The sequence below is a fragment of the Carcharodon carcharias genome, chromosome 21, assembly GCF_017639515.1.
Source record: "Carcharodon carcharias isolate sCarCar2 chromosome 21, sCarCar2.pri, whole genome shotgun sequence".
Taxonomy (NCBI): Eukaryota; Metazoa; Chordata; class Chondrichthyes; order Lamniformes; family Lamnidae; genus Carcharodon; species Carcharodon carcharias.
Window position 1 is genome coordinate 60758418 of NC_054487.1, and position 20232 is coordinate 60778649.

Below are 20232 nucleotides of genomic sequence, written 5' to 3' on the forward strand. Positions count from 1 at the left end.
TTAGGAAGGGAGTTCCAAGATTTTGACTCACCTGACATGTCTGCCCATTCCACAGGTCTGTTATCTAAGTTCACCCAATGGAGCAGTGAGACAAATACTACTGGCTTCAGCATCAGTTTGGGAGAGAGGAAAACTATCACAGGGTTCTCAATTATCACCATAAAGCCTTTATTCTAAAGAGTGCGTGCACACGTCAGGATCACATTGGAGTGAGAATTAACCAGTTAGCATTTAGACTTGCAGAGTCGTTAAATTTAGATACTAGGACAGCTGGCAACTGCAGATTTATATAAGGGCAGTTAAAAGGAAATTGGAAGCACACAAATGTAATATAGAAACGTTATAGGACTCACCAAAGCTGACTTTCCAACTCCTCCTGAACCAAGGACCACCAGCTTATACTCGCGCATTGTGCAGTGTTTTCAGTGAATACCGTTTTCAGCTGCACCAAAACAAAAATCACAATTGTTAGATAAATGCTGCAGTTTGAGTGGAATCAAATTTCAAAGTAAACCATATTACAGTAATAAAAACAGAAAACTCAGCAGATCTGGCAGTATCTGTGAGAGAGAAACTGAGTTAAGATTTCAAGTCTGTAGATATATTTAAGGGGAAACTAAAACACCTAAGGGAGTTAGAAGTGGATTATGCTGATCTGGTTAGATGAGGGGTTTGAGGCAGCTCAGGTGTAGCATCAACACTAGCATGGGCCAGCTGGGCTGAGTAGCTTGCTCCTGTGCTGTACATTCTATGTAAATCTATGTAACTTACTGTAACATTAAAGCTTGTAAGTTGGCATTTAAGTGCTGTTATGACGTGGTAAATGATGTATGCCAGGCTGATCAAATCCGTGAGGGAAACTTGATCATGCAGTCACAACTGTTTTGCAATTTGTATTTTATTTTGAGATGCATGTCCTGAATTCAGAAGTAATAAGACTACCATCACTTCAGAGGTTTTAGAAAACTAAATCAAACATATGTTCACAAAAGAAAAAGTTTCGAACACATACATAGGTCTACAAATCACTACTAAAATAACTTCTAAAATCCTTAATTAGTCTGGCTCTCATTTACACCTCTGTTAAGGCAACAGTAAAACATATAGATTTAAACAGACCCAGGCAAAGTAACACAATACCCTGAATAGGAGAATTCAAAGTGAGTTTTCTCAGCTTCAGTTCCTGTAGACAGCAACTTGATGCACAGAGACTGAAGGTTTTTTACACTTGCTAGAGCTTAGAATGCCTTCTCCTCTGACACATTGCCTCATCTCCTTAATACGTGTTTCTCCCTTTTTAATGCAAATTCTATTGTTTCGATATGTCTTTGGAACTTTACCTTTCTCATAATATAAACTTTTTCATAGTGTTCATATTATCAGTAACATTTGGGAAAAATAAACACACTTTGGCTTAGCCCCTTCTGGCTAGGTATAACATCTTAGCATCTCTTTGAAATTCAAACTACTCTAATTAATCTAAAAAAGCAAATTTTCCTCACATCTCACATTTTAAAACTTCAGCCATGTTCATGTATTTAGCATTTCAAACTTAGCTTCTTGTTGAACTCAAAGCCTCCAGACCAGCTGTCTCCAATTCAATTAAATCCCACATGCACACATTCAGACAGAGAAACTATCCAAACCCCACTATTACAATAAATCACAATATCATGAAAATTATATTTTCATGGCAGTACACTCCAAAAACCGGGGGGGGGGGGGGGGGGGGGGCAAAATCTCAGGGTTATCAGATTGAAACTCTGTGAGGTGGGCCGTTGTTGAAGCCGTCTATGTTGGGAATTTTTGGAAAGAATTCCAAGGTGAGATCTTCAAAGGTGAAAATTGGAATCCCTCAATTGAGAGACAGAGTTTCAGTGAGATTGGTTGACTCAGTGTTACTGATGTCAGGGTGAGTTTTGAGAAATTCATGGGCCAGCATCTTCTGGTTGGCGAGTGGGGGCAGGGCCTGCCTGAAAAAACTCACAATCCGAGTTGGATATGTGCTTGCCGACCTGTCAATGGCCTATTAAAGCCGTTAAAAAACCAATTGAATTCATTAACGAACTTGCCCGCCCAACCTTAAGGTTGGCAGGCAGGCAGGCCGGGAGCCCAGGCAGGCTTGAGAAAAAACACAAAACCTCATCTACAGGCAGGATGAGGTTTCATGAGTGATTTAAAAACTGTAGGATATTTTACAATGGAAGTTATGGACATGTTCCAACTCATGTGACAGTGTCACATGAGGGGACATGGCAGGGAAATTTTTTTCTAATCTTTATTCAAAGTTTTAAATCGGAGCCGATCTCCCTGAGGCAGCACTTTGTCTCAGGGAGATCTGTACGCTTTTTCGCGCACATGCACAAAAGAACGCACTGCCGGCTGAGGAAATTGCCCCCTCCCCCCCGCCTGCACAGGGAGCGCATAGCGCTTCCTGGCGCACGTCACACTGGGTGAGCCTTAATTGGCCCATCCACATAAAATGGCGGTGTGCCCCCAACTGGGGGCACTGATCGGAAGTCCGCCCACTCCCGTACTTATCGCCACAATTGGGGGTGGGGGGGGGTGTCACCCATGGATTCCGCCTTTATGCTACGTGGAAAATATTTATAAACTCAAAACAAGCTGACATTTCTAACACAACTTAATCCCTCCCAACACTTTCAACATGCCCAAAAGTACATTTTCCCAAATAATTATGGTATGTACTCTTATATATGTATATTTATACTATACATTAATTAAAACGAAAACTGGCGTGTAGCTTTCCATTTCATATACACTTGTAAGTAGAAGGATTCACAGGCAACGGCACTACCATCAGGAAAGGACAGCAGTGACAAGTGATCAGCAAGCGTGACCCAAATAGCAAGTCCCTTTAAACGCTGAAAAAGTGCAATTATTTTATTATTACTTCCTATGAGCAACAGTTCACAGATCCACATCAACCAAAAACTAGTCTGTGTAGGATTCTACATACATAGATGGTGTATATAAGGGTGCTTAAGAAAAGCCAGCAATTAACACATTATCACAGAATAATTATGGCCAAAAATATGTTGACATAGCTACCTGTGACTACTCCACAAGTTTTATTGGATAATTCTCATCTACAAGAATGCATCCAATTTCTTATTCAAGTAGGCTCTGCCCTCCATTCTACAAAATTCTACAGCTTTATGCAATGGTACCTTATCAAAAGCTTTTGACAATCCAAATGCACAACGTTGACAGGCTACCTTCATCCCTCAATGTAGTAAGGTCCTCCGGAGGGGGGAAATATCAACCAGGTTAGTCAGACATCATCTTCAAGAAGTCATTTTATGAACCTCTAGTAAGTCCTGTCCAGGTGGTCATACAGAGCATCTCCAATGAGTTCTTACAACAACTTTCCTATAATTGGTGCCAAGCTGATGGACCTAATTTCTCTGTTCTGACTTGTTGCCTATTTTGAATGTCATAGGCCTTCATCTAATCCACAGCAATCACCTATCTCAGAGTCATCGAGATCTACAGCACTGAAAAAGGCCCTTCGGCCCATCGAGTCTGCGCCTGTCAAACAAGTACCTAACTATTCTAATCCCATTTTCCAGCACTAGGCCCACAGCCTTGTATGGAATGGCATCGCAAGTGCACATCCAAATACTTCTTAAATGTTATGAGGGTTGCTGCCTCTACCACCCTTTCAGGCAGTGAGTTCCAGATTCCCACCACCCTCTGCGTGAAAAAATTCTTCCTCACATCCCCTCTCAACCTCCTGTCCTTTACCTTAAACCTATGCTCCCTGGTTATTGATCCCTCCACCAAGGGGAAAAGTTCCTTCCTGTCTACCCTATCTATGCCCCTCAATTTTATACACTTCAATCTTGTCCCCCCTCAATCTCTTCTGCTCCAGGGAAAATAACCCCAGTCTATCCAATCTCTCCTCATAACTAAGACTCTCCAGCCCAGGCAACATCCTGGTAAACCTCCTCTGCACTCTCTCAAGTGTAATCATAACCTTCCTATAATGCGGATTCCAGAACTGCACGCAATACTCTAGCTGTTGCCTAGCCAGCGTTTTATACAGTTCCAGCATAACCTACCGGCTCTTACATTCTATGCCTCAGCTAATAAAGGCAATTATCCCATATGCCTTTTTAACCACCTTATCTACCTGTCCCACTACCTTAAGAACGTAAGATCAGGAGTAGGCAATTCAGTCCCTCGAGCCTGCCCCGCCATTCAATACGATCATGGCTGATCTCATTTTGGCCTCAACTTCAATTTCCGGCCCTTTCCCCATAACCTTTCAGCCTGTTACTAATTAAAAATCTGCCCGCCTCCTCCCTATATTTATTCAGTGTCCCGACATCTACTGCACTCTGAGGTAGTGAATTCCACAGATTCACGACCCTTTGAGAAAAGTAACTCATCCTCATCTCTAATTTAAATCCATCACCCCTTAGCCCAAAACTATGGCCTCTCGTTCTAGAATGCCCCACAAGGGGAAACATCTGCTTAGCATCTTATAGACCTCAATTAGATCTCCTCTCATCCTTCTAAACTATATGGAGTATAGGCCTAAAGGACCAGTGGACATGCACTCCAAGGTCCCTCTGACCCTTGGTACTTCCCAGTGTCCTACCCATTCATCACGCATTCCCGTGCCTTATTTGTCCTGCCCAAGTGCATCACCTCACACTTATCCGGGTTAAACTGCGTTTGCCACTAATCAGCCCATCTGGCCAGCCCGTCTATATCCTCCTGTAATCTTAGGCTATCCTCCTCATTATTTGCCACCCCAACAATTTTCGTGTCATCTGCGAACTTACTGATCAACCTTCCTACAATCAAGTTTAAATCATTTATATATACCACAAACAGCAAGGGACCCAACACTGGTCCCTGTGGAACCCCACTGGACACAGGCATTAGTCACAAAAACACCCCTCAACCATCACCCATTGCTTCCTGCCACTCAGCCAATTCTGGATCCAATTTGCCAAATTGCTTTGGATCCCATGGGCTCTTACCTTCATATCAGTCTCACATGCGGGACGTTATCAAAAGCCTTGCTGAAGTCCAAGTAGACTACATCAAATGCATTGCCCTCATCTACACACCTGGTCATCTCTTCGAAAAATTCAAATTGGTCAGACATGACCTCCTCTTAACAAAAGGATGTTTGTGTGGATGAACTATTAAAAACTTAATCATTTGGCACAGCTGTCATTTCTTTGTGCAAGCTTGGTAATTGCCATCTTGACCAGCAGCTCAATTCAATTCAATTCAAGATGGGCTGTGGCAAAGCTGGAGGCCTTTGGTGATAGACGATATACAAGATCAAAATTGATGTTTAGATATGAACAGCCTGATGACTTGACAATAGTCCGGGGGGTGGTTTGGGGGTGGGGGGGAATGGAATCATTGACAATGGTAAAAACATTCTGATGGGGTGAAGATGATATCTTCATTCTTTCCAATAATGAACTGGAAGAAAGTGCAGCTCATCCACAACTTCATTCTGGACATATAGTCTGACAACAGAAGCAATAGAAGAGTCAAGAGACAGGGACATCAGCATATATGTGGAAGCCATGTCTGATGGTTTTTATCAAGGAGCAAATGTAAATGAGGAACAGGTCAAGGGTAGATCCTTGAGGACTTTAGCAGTAACAGTGTGGAGCAGGAAGAGAATTACTGAAGATGCTCTGTGTTTTGAGATGGGTCCTTCTACTTTGGGCTCTAGGCATGGGAATTGGTTTTTAGACAGACTGTAGACATACTCTGGTATCTGTTTAACATTTGTTTATTAGTACTACATCTAAACAGGTTCCAGAATAGGTATGTTACTTCTAGGCATGATACCAGCCTTTCTTCCGAGTCTAACACTTGACTGATGTCAGTCATCATTATCTACGTCATACATTAGCAGAGCCTTTATACTACACCGGCCCCCCCACCAAATATGCCATCCCACTTTTTAACAACATGAAACTATGTCTAACTATTTACATTGCATTTCTGTAACTCTCTTTTTGCAACTACAGATTTTACCCAACCACTAACTCTTCCCCCTCACCACCCACACCAAGTCATTACGTTAGGGGATTCAATCTCCCACTGTATTCTCGATCTTTAGGGAAGATGCTTTGCAGGCACAAGGGCTTTCTTTGCATCTGGTACGAAATCATCATCTGCCGATTTGCAGTTTTGCTGGGAAGCAAAGTGTAGATTGCAGAATGACTGAACCGCAAGGACAATGAAAACTTTTCAATGAAAGACTGCTCTAAAAGAGAAGACGGAGGAGAATTGACCTTTAGACCCCCTGGGACTAGAAAAGAGCAACTCAGGACATAGGAGCTGGCTGCTCCCTCTGGGAAGAAGCCTCAGAAGAGGAATGATCTTCAACTCCAGGGAAGAGGTATCATCCACTGCTATATCAAAGGCTGAAAAGATCTGAGATTTCAATGAATTTAGGCGACAAAGGAAAAAAACGACCAACTTCCTATAAGTCTGTCAGGCAAAGAAGAGATAACATTCCCAATAACATTTCGGAAGGACCATCTACTTTCTGTAGGTATGGCAAGAGTCATACTTCTCTCTGTACAACATTGCGCCACAATGGGCAATGAGAAGAATGGCTGAGGATATGGAGACAAAACAGGCTCATCTTCTGTAATGAGATGAATTTCTGTAGACAATTGACTCAGGTTTGCTGTACAGGATTCTGCAGCTTCAGAGGTGCTAAAGATTCTGCTGCAGCTTCTGTGCTGACCTCCAGCTGTGGAGGGAAGAAGAATTTCAGCTGGAACTGAAGTATGGGTGTCAACTGACTTTCACCCTTGGAAGGTACAAGCTCTTGGGCAAAATGATCCTCTATGTACTCTGACCTGGACTCAGGCAAGGCATCCTCTATGGAAGATTCTTCATAGGCAACAGGAAATAAAGTAGGCAATACAGAGTCAGATTTAGTGGAACTAGGGTCTGAATGGTGCTCAGCCACGAAAAATACAGCTGAATCCTCCAAGACAACAGACTTCATAAGGCGCATCCATCCACAGGAAAGACGTATCATTTTCTAGGACCTCAACTTCCAAGAGATCACTCATTACTGCAAGAGATTCTTCCTCATCACACTCTAGGAAGAGCCAATTCGGGTCCAGCAGGTCTTCATGGGTATGGTCACCATCTACTGTAGTGCCTTCTGTATCTGCTACCTCTGGCCTTACTTTGGGAAGAACTGAGATTTTCACAAGTTCCATATCTGGCCTGGGTCTAGTGGATGGTGTCTCTGTGGCTGAATTTCCACTGCTTCTAAATAAAAGGTTGAAGATTGTTGCGTGAAAGATAGTAAGTTGTTCAAATGATGAGCATCATCTGTTTTTTCTTGGATTCCTAAAAGTATGCCAACATCGTCACCTCAATAAGGATGTACATATTTACGAACAACAGAGAGAATCACTGATCTGTTGCCCATTGTAGCTAAAGAAAACAATAATCCTGTCTTTGATTGGAAGGGTTATGCCGCCTGGACCTTGTAACTTGATGTCTGATGGATGAAGGGTCATTGTCTGAAGCCAGTCAAGATCATCTACTAACATGTTAACAGCATTCCAATATCAATTTTAAAAGTAGTATTAAAGCCTTGAACTTGGATTGTAACTGAGTAGTAGTCTGGATTAAGATTACTTCCCCCAGGAACTCTAATGTTGTGTTTTTATGGACTTTCTATTTCTTGGTAGGAACGTGTTTCATAAATACATTCTGGTCTTCGACTTTGATTAAAAATGACCGGATTTGTAGAAACAAATGAAATGTCCAGTTTTATCACACTGGAAGCATTTTGTGCCCCCTGCTGGGCAGTTGTGGCATCTATACTGAATTTTCACGCCACAACGCAAGCATCTCAAAATGGCAGCCGGCATAGCGTTTCCCGCACTTTCACTTGATTTGGCAGGCTTTTGAGTGGGGCCACTGCCCATGGGCCTATCCAATCTATGGAGTCATGTGAAGCCTCGGAGTCACCCAGAATTATAGCCCAATTTGGCACTCGGAGTTGGGGCTTTATTACACACAGAATCTCCTGCTCAACAATGGGGTTTCATGGTGGATTGAAAAAGGTATCAAGGGCTTTAATAATGGACTTGAAGTATGCAGTGGTTGTCCTGCACACCCTGCCTTAGGAGCATACCATCTGCTACAGGACCTACTCTAAAGAAAGGAACTAACTTAAAGCTTTGGCTCCTTTTCACGAAGACCTGATGCTGCTCGGTACCGGAGAAAATGGCATTTCCATGTCCCCCACTGCTGGCCTCACTATGGACCCTCGAAGCAGTCAAACAGGTGGGGCAATGGCAGGGACTACTCACCAGGTACAGTCATTGTTACCTCTCTCCAGTGTGCCTACTTTGTCCACCGATTTTTTTTCATTAGCTGTTTTCAAAGAGTTCTTCATTCTATGGTTCCTTCTATAAACACTGATGTGTTTTTTTTTAAAACTTTGGTATCTCTACTGCTGCCACCATGTTCTGAGATGGGTACTTCTACCTTGGACTCTGGATGTAGTACTAATAAACAAGTGCTAAGCAGACACCAGAGTATGTCTACAGTCCCAGAGCAAAGTCCCACATTTAAACAGGTTACAGAGGAGGCATGTTGCTCCTAGGCATGATTCCAACCTCTCTGAGATTAACATATGACTGACTGATGTCAGTGGTACATCATCATCTATGTCATACATTATCCCATCTGTTAACTATTTCTACTATACACTGGCTACAATTGAAGAAGAGTGGAACCAAATGAGGGCATTTTCGCTGAGCTGGGCAACAGGAAAGACATTAGATAATGATGATATAGTTGACCACACTGAAAGGCAATTGAGGAATAATGCAGAATAAGTCAGAAAATGCCAGCTCCTTCCATTTATCATTCTGGGCCGTCTTTTTGTCAGTTAAAAAGAGGACTCCACTCCCAAGTCTAATTGTTGAAGCAATACTTCACTGGAATCGACTAAGGAATGGCATCTGTATCTTGCAGTAATCCTTTAGAGCATTTTTAGATGGAGAAATTCAATCAGAACCATTAGCTTCTATGATTACTTTATTACTAAAAGCTTAGTAACCAGAATAAACTATGATACTACCTTTTGCCTTGTTTTAGTGGAGCTAACCCATTTTATAGCCCAATTATACAAGCATGTTACTCCACACAACACCCATAATTGACAAGGTGAGCTGTTTTGATACTGATGCTTATACTAATGACTAAACATAAAATGTTAAGTTATTTTCCATCTCTTTGGTTTATTCTATATTTGATACATAACCTCCAAAATCTCGCAAAAACTTCAGCTTCTAAAAATAACTGACAACTCAAATGCACAGCTGAAAAACGGCCCTGATTGAAGGTCTGAGACCAAAATCACTGTTAGATAATTTAATAAATTAAATTATTTCATTAGGTTGCATTTTAGAGGCTTTTTGGTGCTTTGGGATCACATTCTGCAGTTAAATTCATTTTTCTGTGCAAACGGAAACCTCATGGAATAATGTATGACGCAAAGAGCACTTAGAATGGAATCATAGAACAATGGTTAAAGCATGAAGGAGGCCATTCATCCTCATTGTGTCTGTGGTAGCTCCCTGCAAGAGCAACTCATCTAGCCCCATTCCCCTGCCATTTCCCTGTCGCACTGCAAATTCTCTTTCCAGGTAATTCTCTCTCTCCAATCCCTTTTTGGAAGCCACAATAGAATCCGTCTCTACAACATGCTCAGGCAATGCACTCTAGATCCTAACTACTCATTGTGTAAAAAGGCTTTTCCCCAATGCAGTGCAATATGAGCAGTTCTAAAGCTTCAAGTAACCCAATAACTCATCAATTGTATTATGGGTCTGTAAAAGTACATAAAGAGGTGAAGTGTTTGAGGAGGTGGATTTTGAAATTGTCAATAATAAAACTAATGTTGCAAAATCTATTTCCTAGGAAAGGGGGGAAATTCCCAACATCTCCCTTTTGGTGACAGGAATTCTTCCAAGGAAATGTAAACTTGTTGCACTTTTACTGGCATATTTTCCAGCATTTTGAAATCTTCTATAATTTTCTGAACCCAAAACAGGTGGTAGGCAAAGTGCATTTCATCCTTAGTCAAGTCGAGCAACAATGCCATTTTTAAAAAGGAATGCATTTAGAATCCCTAGGACAAATGCTCTGATGTCATCTCTTACAATACAGTGACAGTGAACAAGCTTGCCTCAGCTTTCTTTTGGGGTCTTTCCACAAGTTCATGCCTACCCTTAGATGTGTCTGACAGTGCATATCTCAGATACATCCAAAATGTGGCCTCGTATGCCCATAGCTTCGCAACAACCCCTTTGCAACAACGACTTATATTTAATGTGTTTAAAATTGCAAAATGACCCACTGCATGAGTGAAAAGAGAATAAAGGAAAATAAATCAGACTGGGAAGGATGAGTGAGGAAGGGCGGGAGTTAGGTCAGAGGAGAGAGGGGAATAGAGAGAAAACAATGGAGTTTGGGGGGGCTTCTTGGGCAATGAATTTGGATGAAATAGTACAAGCTTCAGCTTTGATGAGCAAATTTCCCTTGACCAAAACATTCTCTGTTCTGAGACATGTTCGTTGCATATCCATTCCCTAAATTTAAAAAATCTATGCCCAATTTAACAATTATATTACACTTTAAGTAGTGTTTACTGCAAACCTCAGGTATGTATTAAAATGTTAAGCTTAACTGCCTAGTTGAGAAAGCCCACTGTTAATGCCCTTATAGTCTAATTACTAATGAATATGTTCCTCACAGTTAAAATGAAGCTAATTACAACTTATCAAAGAATCTCCTAAATAAGCCAACACACAATCTACCAAGTGCAGCAGTCATGTTAGATATTGCTGGGTTGATCACATATTCTTAGAAATGAGACATTTATAGAATATTGATGCAAATGACTTAACATACGACAGCAAGCTATTAAAAATTTCTGAAATTAGATATGGGTACAAAGAATAAATTAAATATGGACTTATTTTTGACTGCTAAAAAGCAAATGGATGTCAAAATGTGGTTAGTCATCAAGAATGGCTCTGCCAAAGCAGGAAAAAAAGCACTAACATATACCCAACAGTGAAGTTAGTTTTATTGCTCAGTTAAGAAATCTGGAGACATAGGTGAAAATTTTGACCTAAAATGTGCAGTTTAAAAATACAATCCAAATTAAAGATATTAGAAATTAGATCAGTCTTTGAATGTTCCAATTTGTTGCACAACTTTGCACATGAAAGCAGAGTTCAAGTTTGCAGGGCATAAGATTTTAAAAACAGAACATAAAAAACTGTTGAGTATTCATACAAGTCAAACAATGCCTTTTGTTCGAAATACAGCTATGTTTGAGCTTCCCAAACATTATATGGTGAACTAACATATCATGCACATTAAATGAACAAACTAAATTTCCTAAGTCGTGGCATATAAATCAACCCAGCAAATAAGCCGACCACATTTTTCCAGCTCCAAAAGTCATGCTTTTGCATATACATAGTGTATAAGTCAACTCCATTTTCAGCCATGACTTGCTATATTCGCATTAGTAGTCAGCCTCAATTTTTTACCCTATAAATATATATTTTACTTACCAGTACCTTATAACTGGGCACAAGGGATCAAGCAAGTGAAACAAGTTGTGTTGCATAGATACTTGGGAGGTTAAGATATGCCCACTCTTTGCACTGTTATGATCCCAGCTGAGATTACCCCTGGACAAGCCAGAAGGGTCTTGCTTCTCTGGACCCCTGTTGCTAGGCAACAGTACTGTTTTTTTTCTGCTCATTTGCTTAACTTAGCTACAGTTGTAAAACTCTTATTAGAAATGCAAGCACCTTTTAAAAGTGAAACTAAAATTCAATTTGATCTTTTCTTAACACACAGATACAGAAATACAAATCAAACTTCAACATTAAAGCTAAAATACATTCCTAATACCCACAAATACGAAATATAATTTACTTAAACTATCTCTACATCCAAACAATGCAGATGCTGATGACATTTCAAAATAGCGAACACACACACCCACACACACACACGTGGACAATTCACTTTTATACTAGGTATAAAAGTCAAACCCCGTTTTGAGGCTTCATAGGTCAAGCTGTACACCGTCATTCATGGTAATACTATAGCCACAGCCTTGCTGCCAATTCACCCCCATCAAGTCTCAAACAATTTTATTGCATTCTTTTTTAAAATCTCTACATTCTTCCAGAAGAAACCATTAAACAACATTAGGAAGTCCCCAAGTTTTATGCCAGTACAGAGTAGGCTGACATCAGCCAGGCTGGCATTTGGGTTAACATATATTTATCATGTTAAAGGCACTGCATAAAATGTCCCAAGGAAGGCACTTCACAGGAGCATTATAAATAATAATAACACCGAGTCACATAAGGAGGTATTAGGCGAGATGGCCAAAGAGGTAAGTTTTAAGGAGTGTTTGAAAGGATGAAAATTAGGTAATGAGGTGGAGGGGTATAGGGAGGGAATTCCAGAGCTTAAGGCCTAGGCAACTAAAGGCAGGGTCAGCAATAGTGGTGTGATTAAAATCGAGAAAGCAAGAAAGCCCAGAATTAGAGGAATACAGATTTCTTAGAAGGATGTGGGGCTGGAGATGATTACAGAGATAGGGAGGGGGCAAGTCCACGGAAGTATTTGAAAACAAGAAAGAGAATTTTAAAGACGTTGCTTGACTGGCAGCCAATGTAGGTCAGCAATCACAGGGGTGATAGAAGAACGGTACTTGGTGCAAATTAAGACACAGGCAGAGTTTTGGATGAGCTCAAGTTTGCACAGGGTAGGCTGAAGGAAACCAGCCAGAAGTGTTTTGGAATAGTCTAGAGGTAACAAAGGCATGAGGGTTTCAGCAGCAAACAGGAACAAAGTAATGAAGATGGAAAAAGGCAGTCTTAGTGATGGTGCGAAAACAAGGTCAAAAGTTCATCTTGGGGTCAAATGTGACATAGGCACAATTGTGAATAGAGTGGCTTAACTTCAGACTGTTGCCAGGGTAAAGGATGGAGTTGGTAGCTAGAGAATCGAGTTTGGAGTAGGGACCAAAAACTGTGTTTTCCCAATATTTAAATGGAGGAAATTTCTGCTCATCCAGTACTGGATTTTGGATAAGCAGTCTAATAGTTTAGCAACAGTGGACTCGTTGAAAGGTGGTGGTGAGGTGGAGCTAGGCATCATCAGCGTACATGTACAGCGTACAAAAACTAATGCTGTGCTTTTAGATGATTTCACAGAGCAGCAGCATGTCGATGAGAAATAGGGCGTCAAGAATAGATCCTTGATGGTCACCAGTGAGGTATCAGTAAGAGAGTAAAAAAAGAAGTCAACCACATTGCTGTGGGTCTGGAGTCACATGTAGGCCAGATCTTCATCAGATCTTCTGAAGAGGAGTCATTCGGACTCGAAACGTTAACTGTCTTCCTCTCCGCGGATGCTGTCAGCCCTGCTGAGTTTTTCCAGCTACTTTTGTTTTTGTTTCAGATTTCCAGCATCCACAGTATTTTGCTTTTAACTTAGGTAAGGATGACAGATTTCCTTCTCTAAAGGGCATTAGCGAGCCAGATGGGATTTTACGACAATTGACAATGGTTTCATGGATATCATTAGACTTTTAATTCCAGATTTTTTATTGAATTCAAATTTCACCATCTGCCGTGGTCTCCAGATCATTACCCTGGGTTTCTGGAACATCAGCCCAGTGACAATACTACTATGACACTGTCTTCACCACATCAAAGGCTGCAGATAATTTGAGAAGGATGAGGAGGGAAAGTTTATCTTTTTCACAGTTACATAGGGATTGTGATTTTGATACTGCTTTGATACTGTGGCAGGGCGAAACCTGATTGGAGGGATTCAAACATGGAGTTCCATTAATGTAGGAATGGATATGGAAGGCGACAGCACTTTCAAGTATTGCAGGAGAGGGGGAAGTGGAAATGGGATGATAGTTTGTAAGGACAGTGGGGTCAAGGATTGCTTTCTTGAGGGGCTGATGACAGATTTAAAAGAGAAAGGAAAAATACCTGAACAGAGAGAACAGTTAACAATATTAGCAGACATGGGGAGCAGAAGGCGAAGTTGGGTGGTCAGCAGTTTAGTGGGAATAGGATTGAGGCCAGGAGGTGGATCTCTTGGACAGGAGCTCAGAAAGGGCTTCGTGGGGAGAAGGGAGTTAGGAGAGAAATTAGAGAAAGATGCAAGTTCAGGGCTAGGGTGGGGAGAAATATTAGAGGAAGTTTAGCCCAATGAGCTAGTGGAAGGGTCACTGCCACAAGTGGCCTCAGCCTGAAGAGATGGAAGGTTTATCATTGCCCTAAGTTAATCTTCCCACTTCCAATCCAATGCAAATGCATGAGCATCAGGAAGAATGGGTCTGAAGGGGATGTCCATTGCAGCCAATAGGTCTATAAACTCTCAATATCAAGGCTCAGACACTAATACAGGTCTTTTAGATAAGGTATCAGGCCATAACTACTATCTGAGGAATTATACTCCTAGCAAGAGGTCCTCATTCAGGAGGACAAATAAGGAAAATTAAAAAGACAACTTATTTAACCTTAATAATCCAGTGTTTTATGTGCTAAAAAAAATGTTAATCTCACTTTTAGAAACATTCCCAGAAAGAGCCATTGCCTACCCAGAAAATATTTCTTTTAGCTCCTGACTTACACCTATTTTCTAATATGCAGCGTTATAATCTCCAAATACAATGCAGGTAATTTTTACAGCAAGTGTTAAGTTTGGAAAAAATGTGATTTTCAATCAGGAGAAAGTTTGCTTATAGTTCATTGGAGTTTAATAACTCAAGCTTGACATATGTGGCAGACACGAGCAACGCAGACCCACACACTTGCTTGGAAGGCACAATGCAACTAGATAGACACCATTGTCATATTTCACAATTTCAACAATCTGGTTTCAAGCTTCCTTTATTTTAGCAAAGTTTTATGCACACCATCAGTTGGGGAAAGATCACTGCTGGGTGAGCTGAGGTGTGTATTGGCCTTGACCAACTCCAAGATTGACCAACAGCTTCAATGTGATACTGTTGGAAACCAACTCACTTTGCTGTAGTTGGTATTTTGCATTGCAGGCAACCATTAAAATTGCTGCTCACGGCTTCTGATGGTATTAGCGCCAGGCGCTTGATATGCATGGGTTGTATCTAACAGCAAGCTAATCAAACTAAAGCCTACAGCACAAAAAGTCAGCAGTCTTCTATGTCATCTCCAGGGAATTTAATGTTTCCACCTCACATGCTGACTGAACTATAAACTATTACAATACAGGCTATATTAATTGCTTTAAAATTCACCCTGTAGAAACTATATTAACTACACAGATACATGCTAATTGATTACAAATAGTATTGCACCTGGGGAGTCTTCAGGTGATGTGGGATCAGATGTTTAGGGATATTTGGACCGAGACAGTAATAATGTAGGCAACATCATAGATCTAAATCAGTCCATCTTGCATCCTGATTCAGCTTAATACTGAGAGTATTCCTGGCCCTCCTGTTTCATATGTGGCCTTTTCTGATCTCTTTCCACAAAAATAGTACTGTCAGAACCATCTGCCATATAGGCTTGTGTTCGACATGAACATTAACGAGGGGGAGCATTTTTGCAACAATTTTATTCAAAGCTAAATAGCATGAAATAAATTGTGCTGAAATATCACTTGATCATCTTAATAAATACAGTCAATTTTGCATGTTAAGTCACCATCAGCATTATGTTATACTGGCGACTAGCCCAGCTTCTGCATGCTATGTTTTGTACACACTTAAGTTTGTGTGTTGTTACAGCTGTTCTGTTATAATTCATTTAAAGGTGCTTCATCTTATGATTCCAATTAGTAAACAAATTAATAATTTATCACATTTCAGTCATCCAATTTTAGTTAGGTGTACAAATTTTAATCACAATTGACCTGACCAGTTTAAAAGCATAAATAAAAGCAAAGTACTGCAGATGCTGGGATCTGAAATAAAAACAGAAAATGCTGGAAAAACTCAGGTCCGGCAGCATCTGTGGAGACAGAAACAGAGTTAACATTTCAAGTCCATATGACTCTTCTGCGGAATGTAACCAGATTGTTTGCTCCATCTTCTTTAAGTTTTTTATGTGGCATGGATATTTGAGAGAAGCTGTTAAGAGCAAAATACTTTAGTGGCGACAGGTTTTTGCAAACAATTTAATATTTTCAAAATGCATTTGAGCCCCAAGTACAAAACCACCATGCTTTGATCAACTGAACTAGCAAAAGACTATTGTGCCACTCAGGGAACCATCAATAAAACATGGTTCTGTCAGAAGCATAAAATTCTGAACTGACATGAAACAGTTAAGCATTTCTAAACTCTAACATTGGAGCATCCTGAAGTGTTTAAAGCAGGTAATAAAAACTCCTGGGAATTTCAGAACAAATTTTATTGGAAAAGCCATAAAAATGCCATTTTCTAAAGTTAATCCCAGATGGGTCAAAAAAAAGTCATGCCATAACTCAAAAAAAATGGCCAAAGTCAATAAGTGACCCCAGGCATGACACAAAGTGTTAATAATTATGAATAGTTACCATGGAAATTTCTGGTCCAAGGAATGTGAATCTTGTCCACCTTCCAAAAAATTCACTTCTAAGCTTCAACTGACGAACACTGGAGTTATCAAGCTTTTCAAGGGCCCCTATCAGAAGTCCCTGGCTGCTTAAGGAGCCAGGACTGAATTCTCCATCAGTTTTCCGGATGCAACGAATTTTGTTGCTAGAAGTTGGGATTTTGTGACTCTGACCAGCATTTCAAACTACTTTTGCTATGCAGTTATGGTTGATAAATAAGAGGAGAATTGAGAAATTTGAAGAAATTGAAGCTGATCCTCAGCCACAGAGCATTTATGAGCAACTTCAGCATGTAGAACTGATCCCTGATGTTCTTCAGTTCTGACTGTATCACTGTTAATGACTCCGAACACCCAAATATCCATTGGAGCTTTCAGCCACCTACGCAGGAAATAACGTAATTTGAGAGGATCATAGAGAATTTTGAAGATGAGAACTTTGCTCTGGAACATCCAACTCTAGAAACCCGTCTCAAGATGCTCAGATTGTACACAATGTTCATCGAGTGACTCAAGTTTGACTTAAAAATATGGGCTGGTCTGGAAAAAAATTGAAACAGCAAATGCATAATAATTCGAAATGAGAACCATCCAAAATAACTGACCTTAAGAGTAAAATATTGGATGTTTACATTTGTTCCCTATCTTTGAAACATAAATGTCTTAAAATAGTCGGGAACTGTTTGCAAGTGATGCTAAGGAAAGTCCTCTATTGTTATAATATTTATGTTATCGTTTTGTCTGGTCCAAAAATCTTGCTATGCAAAACAGAAAACTTGCTTTGACAATCGGTATTAGGGTGTAACAGGATGCTGGATTATGCACTAGCTTTCTGCTACTGCCTGAAAAAGGAATACTTGCTGGAAAGTGTCCAAGCAGTTATTACACTTCAAATGCAGCAATCTCCTTTCTCCTCACATTAGTTGCATAGGACCAAAAATAAGTGGTAAAGATCACAGTAAGGCAAAACTGATCAACAGTTCAGAATTACAAAACATCTTTTGTTTCCCTGAATACAAAACAATCCAATTTCCAACTTGCTTCATCAGGTATTAATGATGGAACTTTGCATTTTGCACTGGCCCCTCAACAGTATTTTTTGGCATATATAATTGGTAGGCAGATAGTCGAAAAGACTCCAGCACATAGAAAGACCCTCTGTGGTCAGTTATGGGCGTGTACATTCGTGCAGGTGGCGTGGCACATGTTGGGGGAGAGAAGAGTGGAGAAAAGGAGAAAATTCCTCCCCCACACATAATGAAGGATATAATGCTAAAACACAAAACAAAGGAAATACTCCTTGTTGTCATTTTACACTGGTTTTTTACAACTACTGGGGGTCAGTGACAGAAGCCTAGAAACTGGAACAATCTCATTGCTGTGTCCCATTATAATATTCAGCTGTGAAAATTCAGCTTGTGTAGGATCTGCTTCATCCAAAACATGGATAAATGAAAACACACAAGCTGGGATTTAAACCAAGTTACAATAACAGATGCTCTGCTGCACAGTATTAAAGTCCAAAAGGGTGAAACTGAACTTGGGTGGGGAAGGAAGACAGGTGGTATTGCATCGGTTGCCTTTTTACAATCCATGTGGAATTCAGTTCCATTGACTTCAATGGAACCAAATGTCATTCTGAATTCTGCAGTGAGTGATTCACCTTCCACCTCCCAAAAGCCTTTCCACTATCTACAAGGCACAAGTGTGTTGGAATATTCTCTGCCTTCCGAGATGAGCACAGCTCCAAGGACACTCGATGAACTCAACATCATCAAGAACAAAGCATCCTGCTTGACTGACATTGCATCCACCACCTTAACCATTCACTCCCTCCACCATTGCTGTACTGTGTACCATCTACAAAATGCACTGCAGCAATTCACCAAGGCATCTTTGACAGCGCTTCCCAAAACCCATGACCTCCACCAACTAGAAGAACAAGGACAGAAAATGAATGGGAACACCATAAGCGTCAATCCCCAAAGGTCACACATGATCCTGACTTGCAAATATATCACTGCTTTCACTTATTGAGCCAAAAATCAAATTCCCAATAGCACTGTGGGACCAACTTCACCCCAAACTGCAGCAGTTCAAGGAGGCAACTTCCACCACCTTCTCAAAGGTACTTAGGAATGGGCAATAAATGCTGGCCATGCCAGTGATGCCCACATCCCATGAATAAATATTAAAAAAAGGATGCTGTGCATTGCATAGGAAGAATTACTTTACTGACTGGACAACGCCATATGGAAGGGAGCAGCTTGAGCTAAAGACGACATACAAACACTATTTCCAGCTGTACCCCAAAGAACAAATCTTCAACAAGCAATTCACAAGTCGTGACAAATTGTGAGAATACATTGTGGAGTGGGGGAGATTGGAACATCACAGGCTCCAAATCAAACTTCCTTTTCAGATGCCGACAATCTGGTATGTTTCATTATTATAAGTTTTCATTCAATTTATACCCTCTTCAGCAGCTGAATCAATAATTGAAATCTCTAATACTATTTCTGGGCATTAATACTACACTAAAAGGTACTGACAAAAAAAAAGCTAAAAAAAAACTTATCAATAACATTGTCTGATAACTATTGAATCTGTTCATTAGCCCAAGTGAAATATGAAGAATCATTGGCTGAACAGTACTGCTCCATTAGCACTGAACATTTACAGATTAACCAGCAAACCTTCTAAATTTGAAATACAAAAACAGAATTCTGAAAATTGACTCCCACTAGAGCTCAATACTTCCGACTCATTCTGCCTATGGAAACACTGGCACTTCATGTTTAGAAGACAACCACTACACCTAATTTATCACGTAACTTAGTAACTTACAAGTCTTCAGCCCCCTGCTCTTCAATGCAGTAGATTTAATGATGCAGTATCTGGATCCAGGCTTCAATGGCTTCCACCTACAAAGTTAGGGATTCAATACAACAGTAATGAAATGCATATCAATGTTTGAAAATTCTATAAATATCAAATGAGCAATAAAGCTATACACGATTTCAGCCCTCAGATGACTGCTGATTAACTTTCACAACTGTCAAAATATACACTTTTCTATAAGATTGGCGAAATCTCCTTTTTCAATACCCAGTATAAACAAATTTAAAAACACGCAATACAAAAATATAGTATCTCTCATTCTGAAGTGCAAATGCAAAACTCTAGAGCAAGTTCTTGTGGTACCTGTATGTTATACCGTCTTACACACTTACCCCTATAGATAAAGTGGTGAGGACCTTTCTGGTCAGAATGGCAGTCACAGATTTTATACACATTGGTGCAGTCAACTGGATAATTCATATCCACTTATTCCATTACAAGCTGTGTCAATCCAGCTACAAGCAAACTCTGCAAGAATAATTTTCCCATTTCTAAAAACAAGATATTCCATTGTTGTGAAAAGTCATGTTGAACTTGATATTTGCAACAGTTACAGTACAAGTCAATTTTAAGATTATTTAGACTAATAAAAAGTTAATATTCTAAAAATGACGGGTAAAGGCAATTGGCAACCACACTC

At 40.3% G+C, this 20232-nt stretch overlaps 1 protein-coding gene across 3 annotated transcripts in view; it reads right to left on the minus strand.

Moving 5' to 3' along the window:
• LOC121293152 (ras-related protein Rap-1b) overlaps positions 1–20232 on the minus strand; it is an 84363-nt gene that overhangs the window by 26928 nt on the left and 37203 nt on the right. For 2 of the 3 annotated variants that reach the window (XM_041215900.1, XM_041215901.1), the window contains exons 2-3: positions 19539–19615; positions 354–442 (exon numbers count right to left, since the gene is read on the minus strand). In XM_041215900.1, the coding sequence (XP_041071834.1) occupies positions 354–410 (57 nt within the window). In that variant the 5' untranslated portion in view covers positions 411–442; positions 19539–19615. Of the gene's footprint in view, positions 1–353; positions 443–19538; positions 19616–19924; positions 20043–20232 lie in introns of those variants that run through there. The other variant, XM_041215903.1, reaches the window with a different exon arrangement.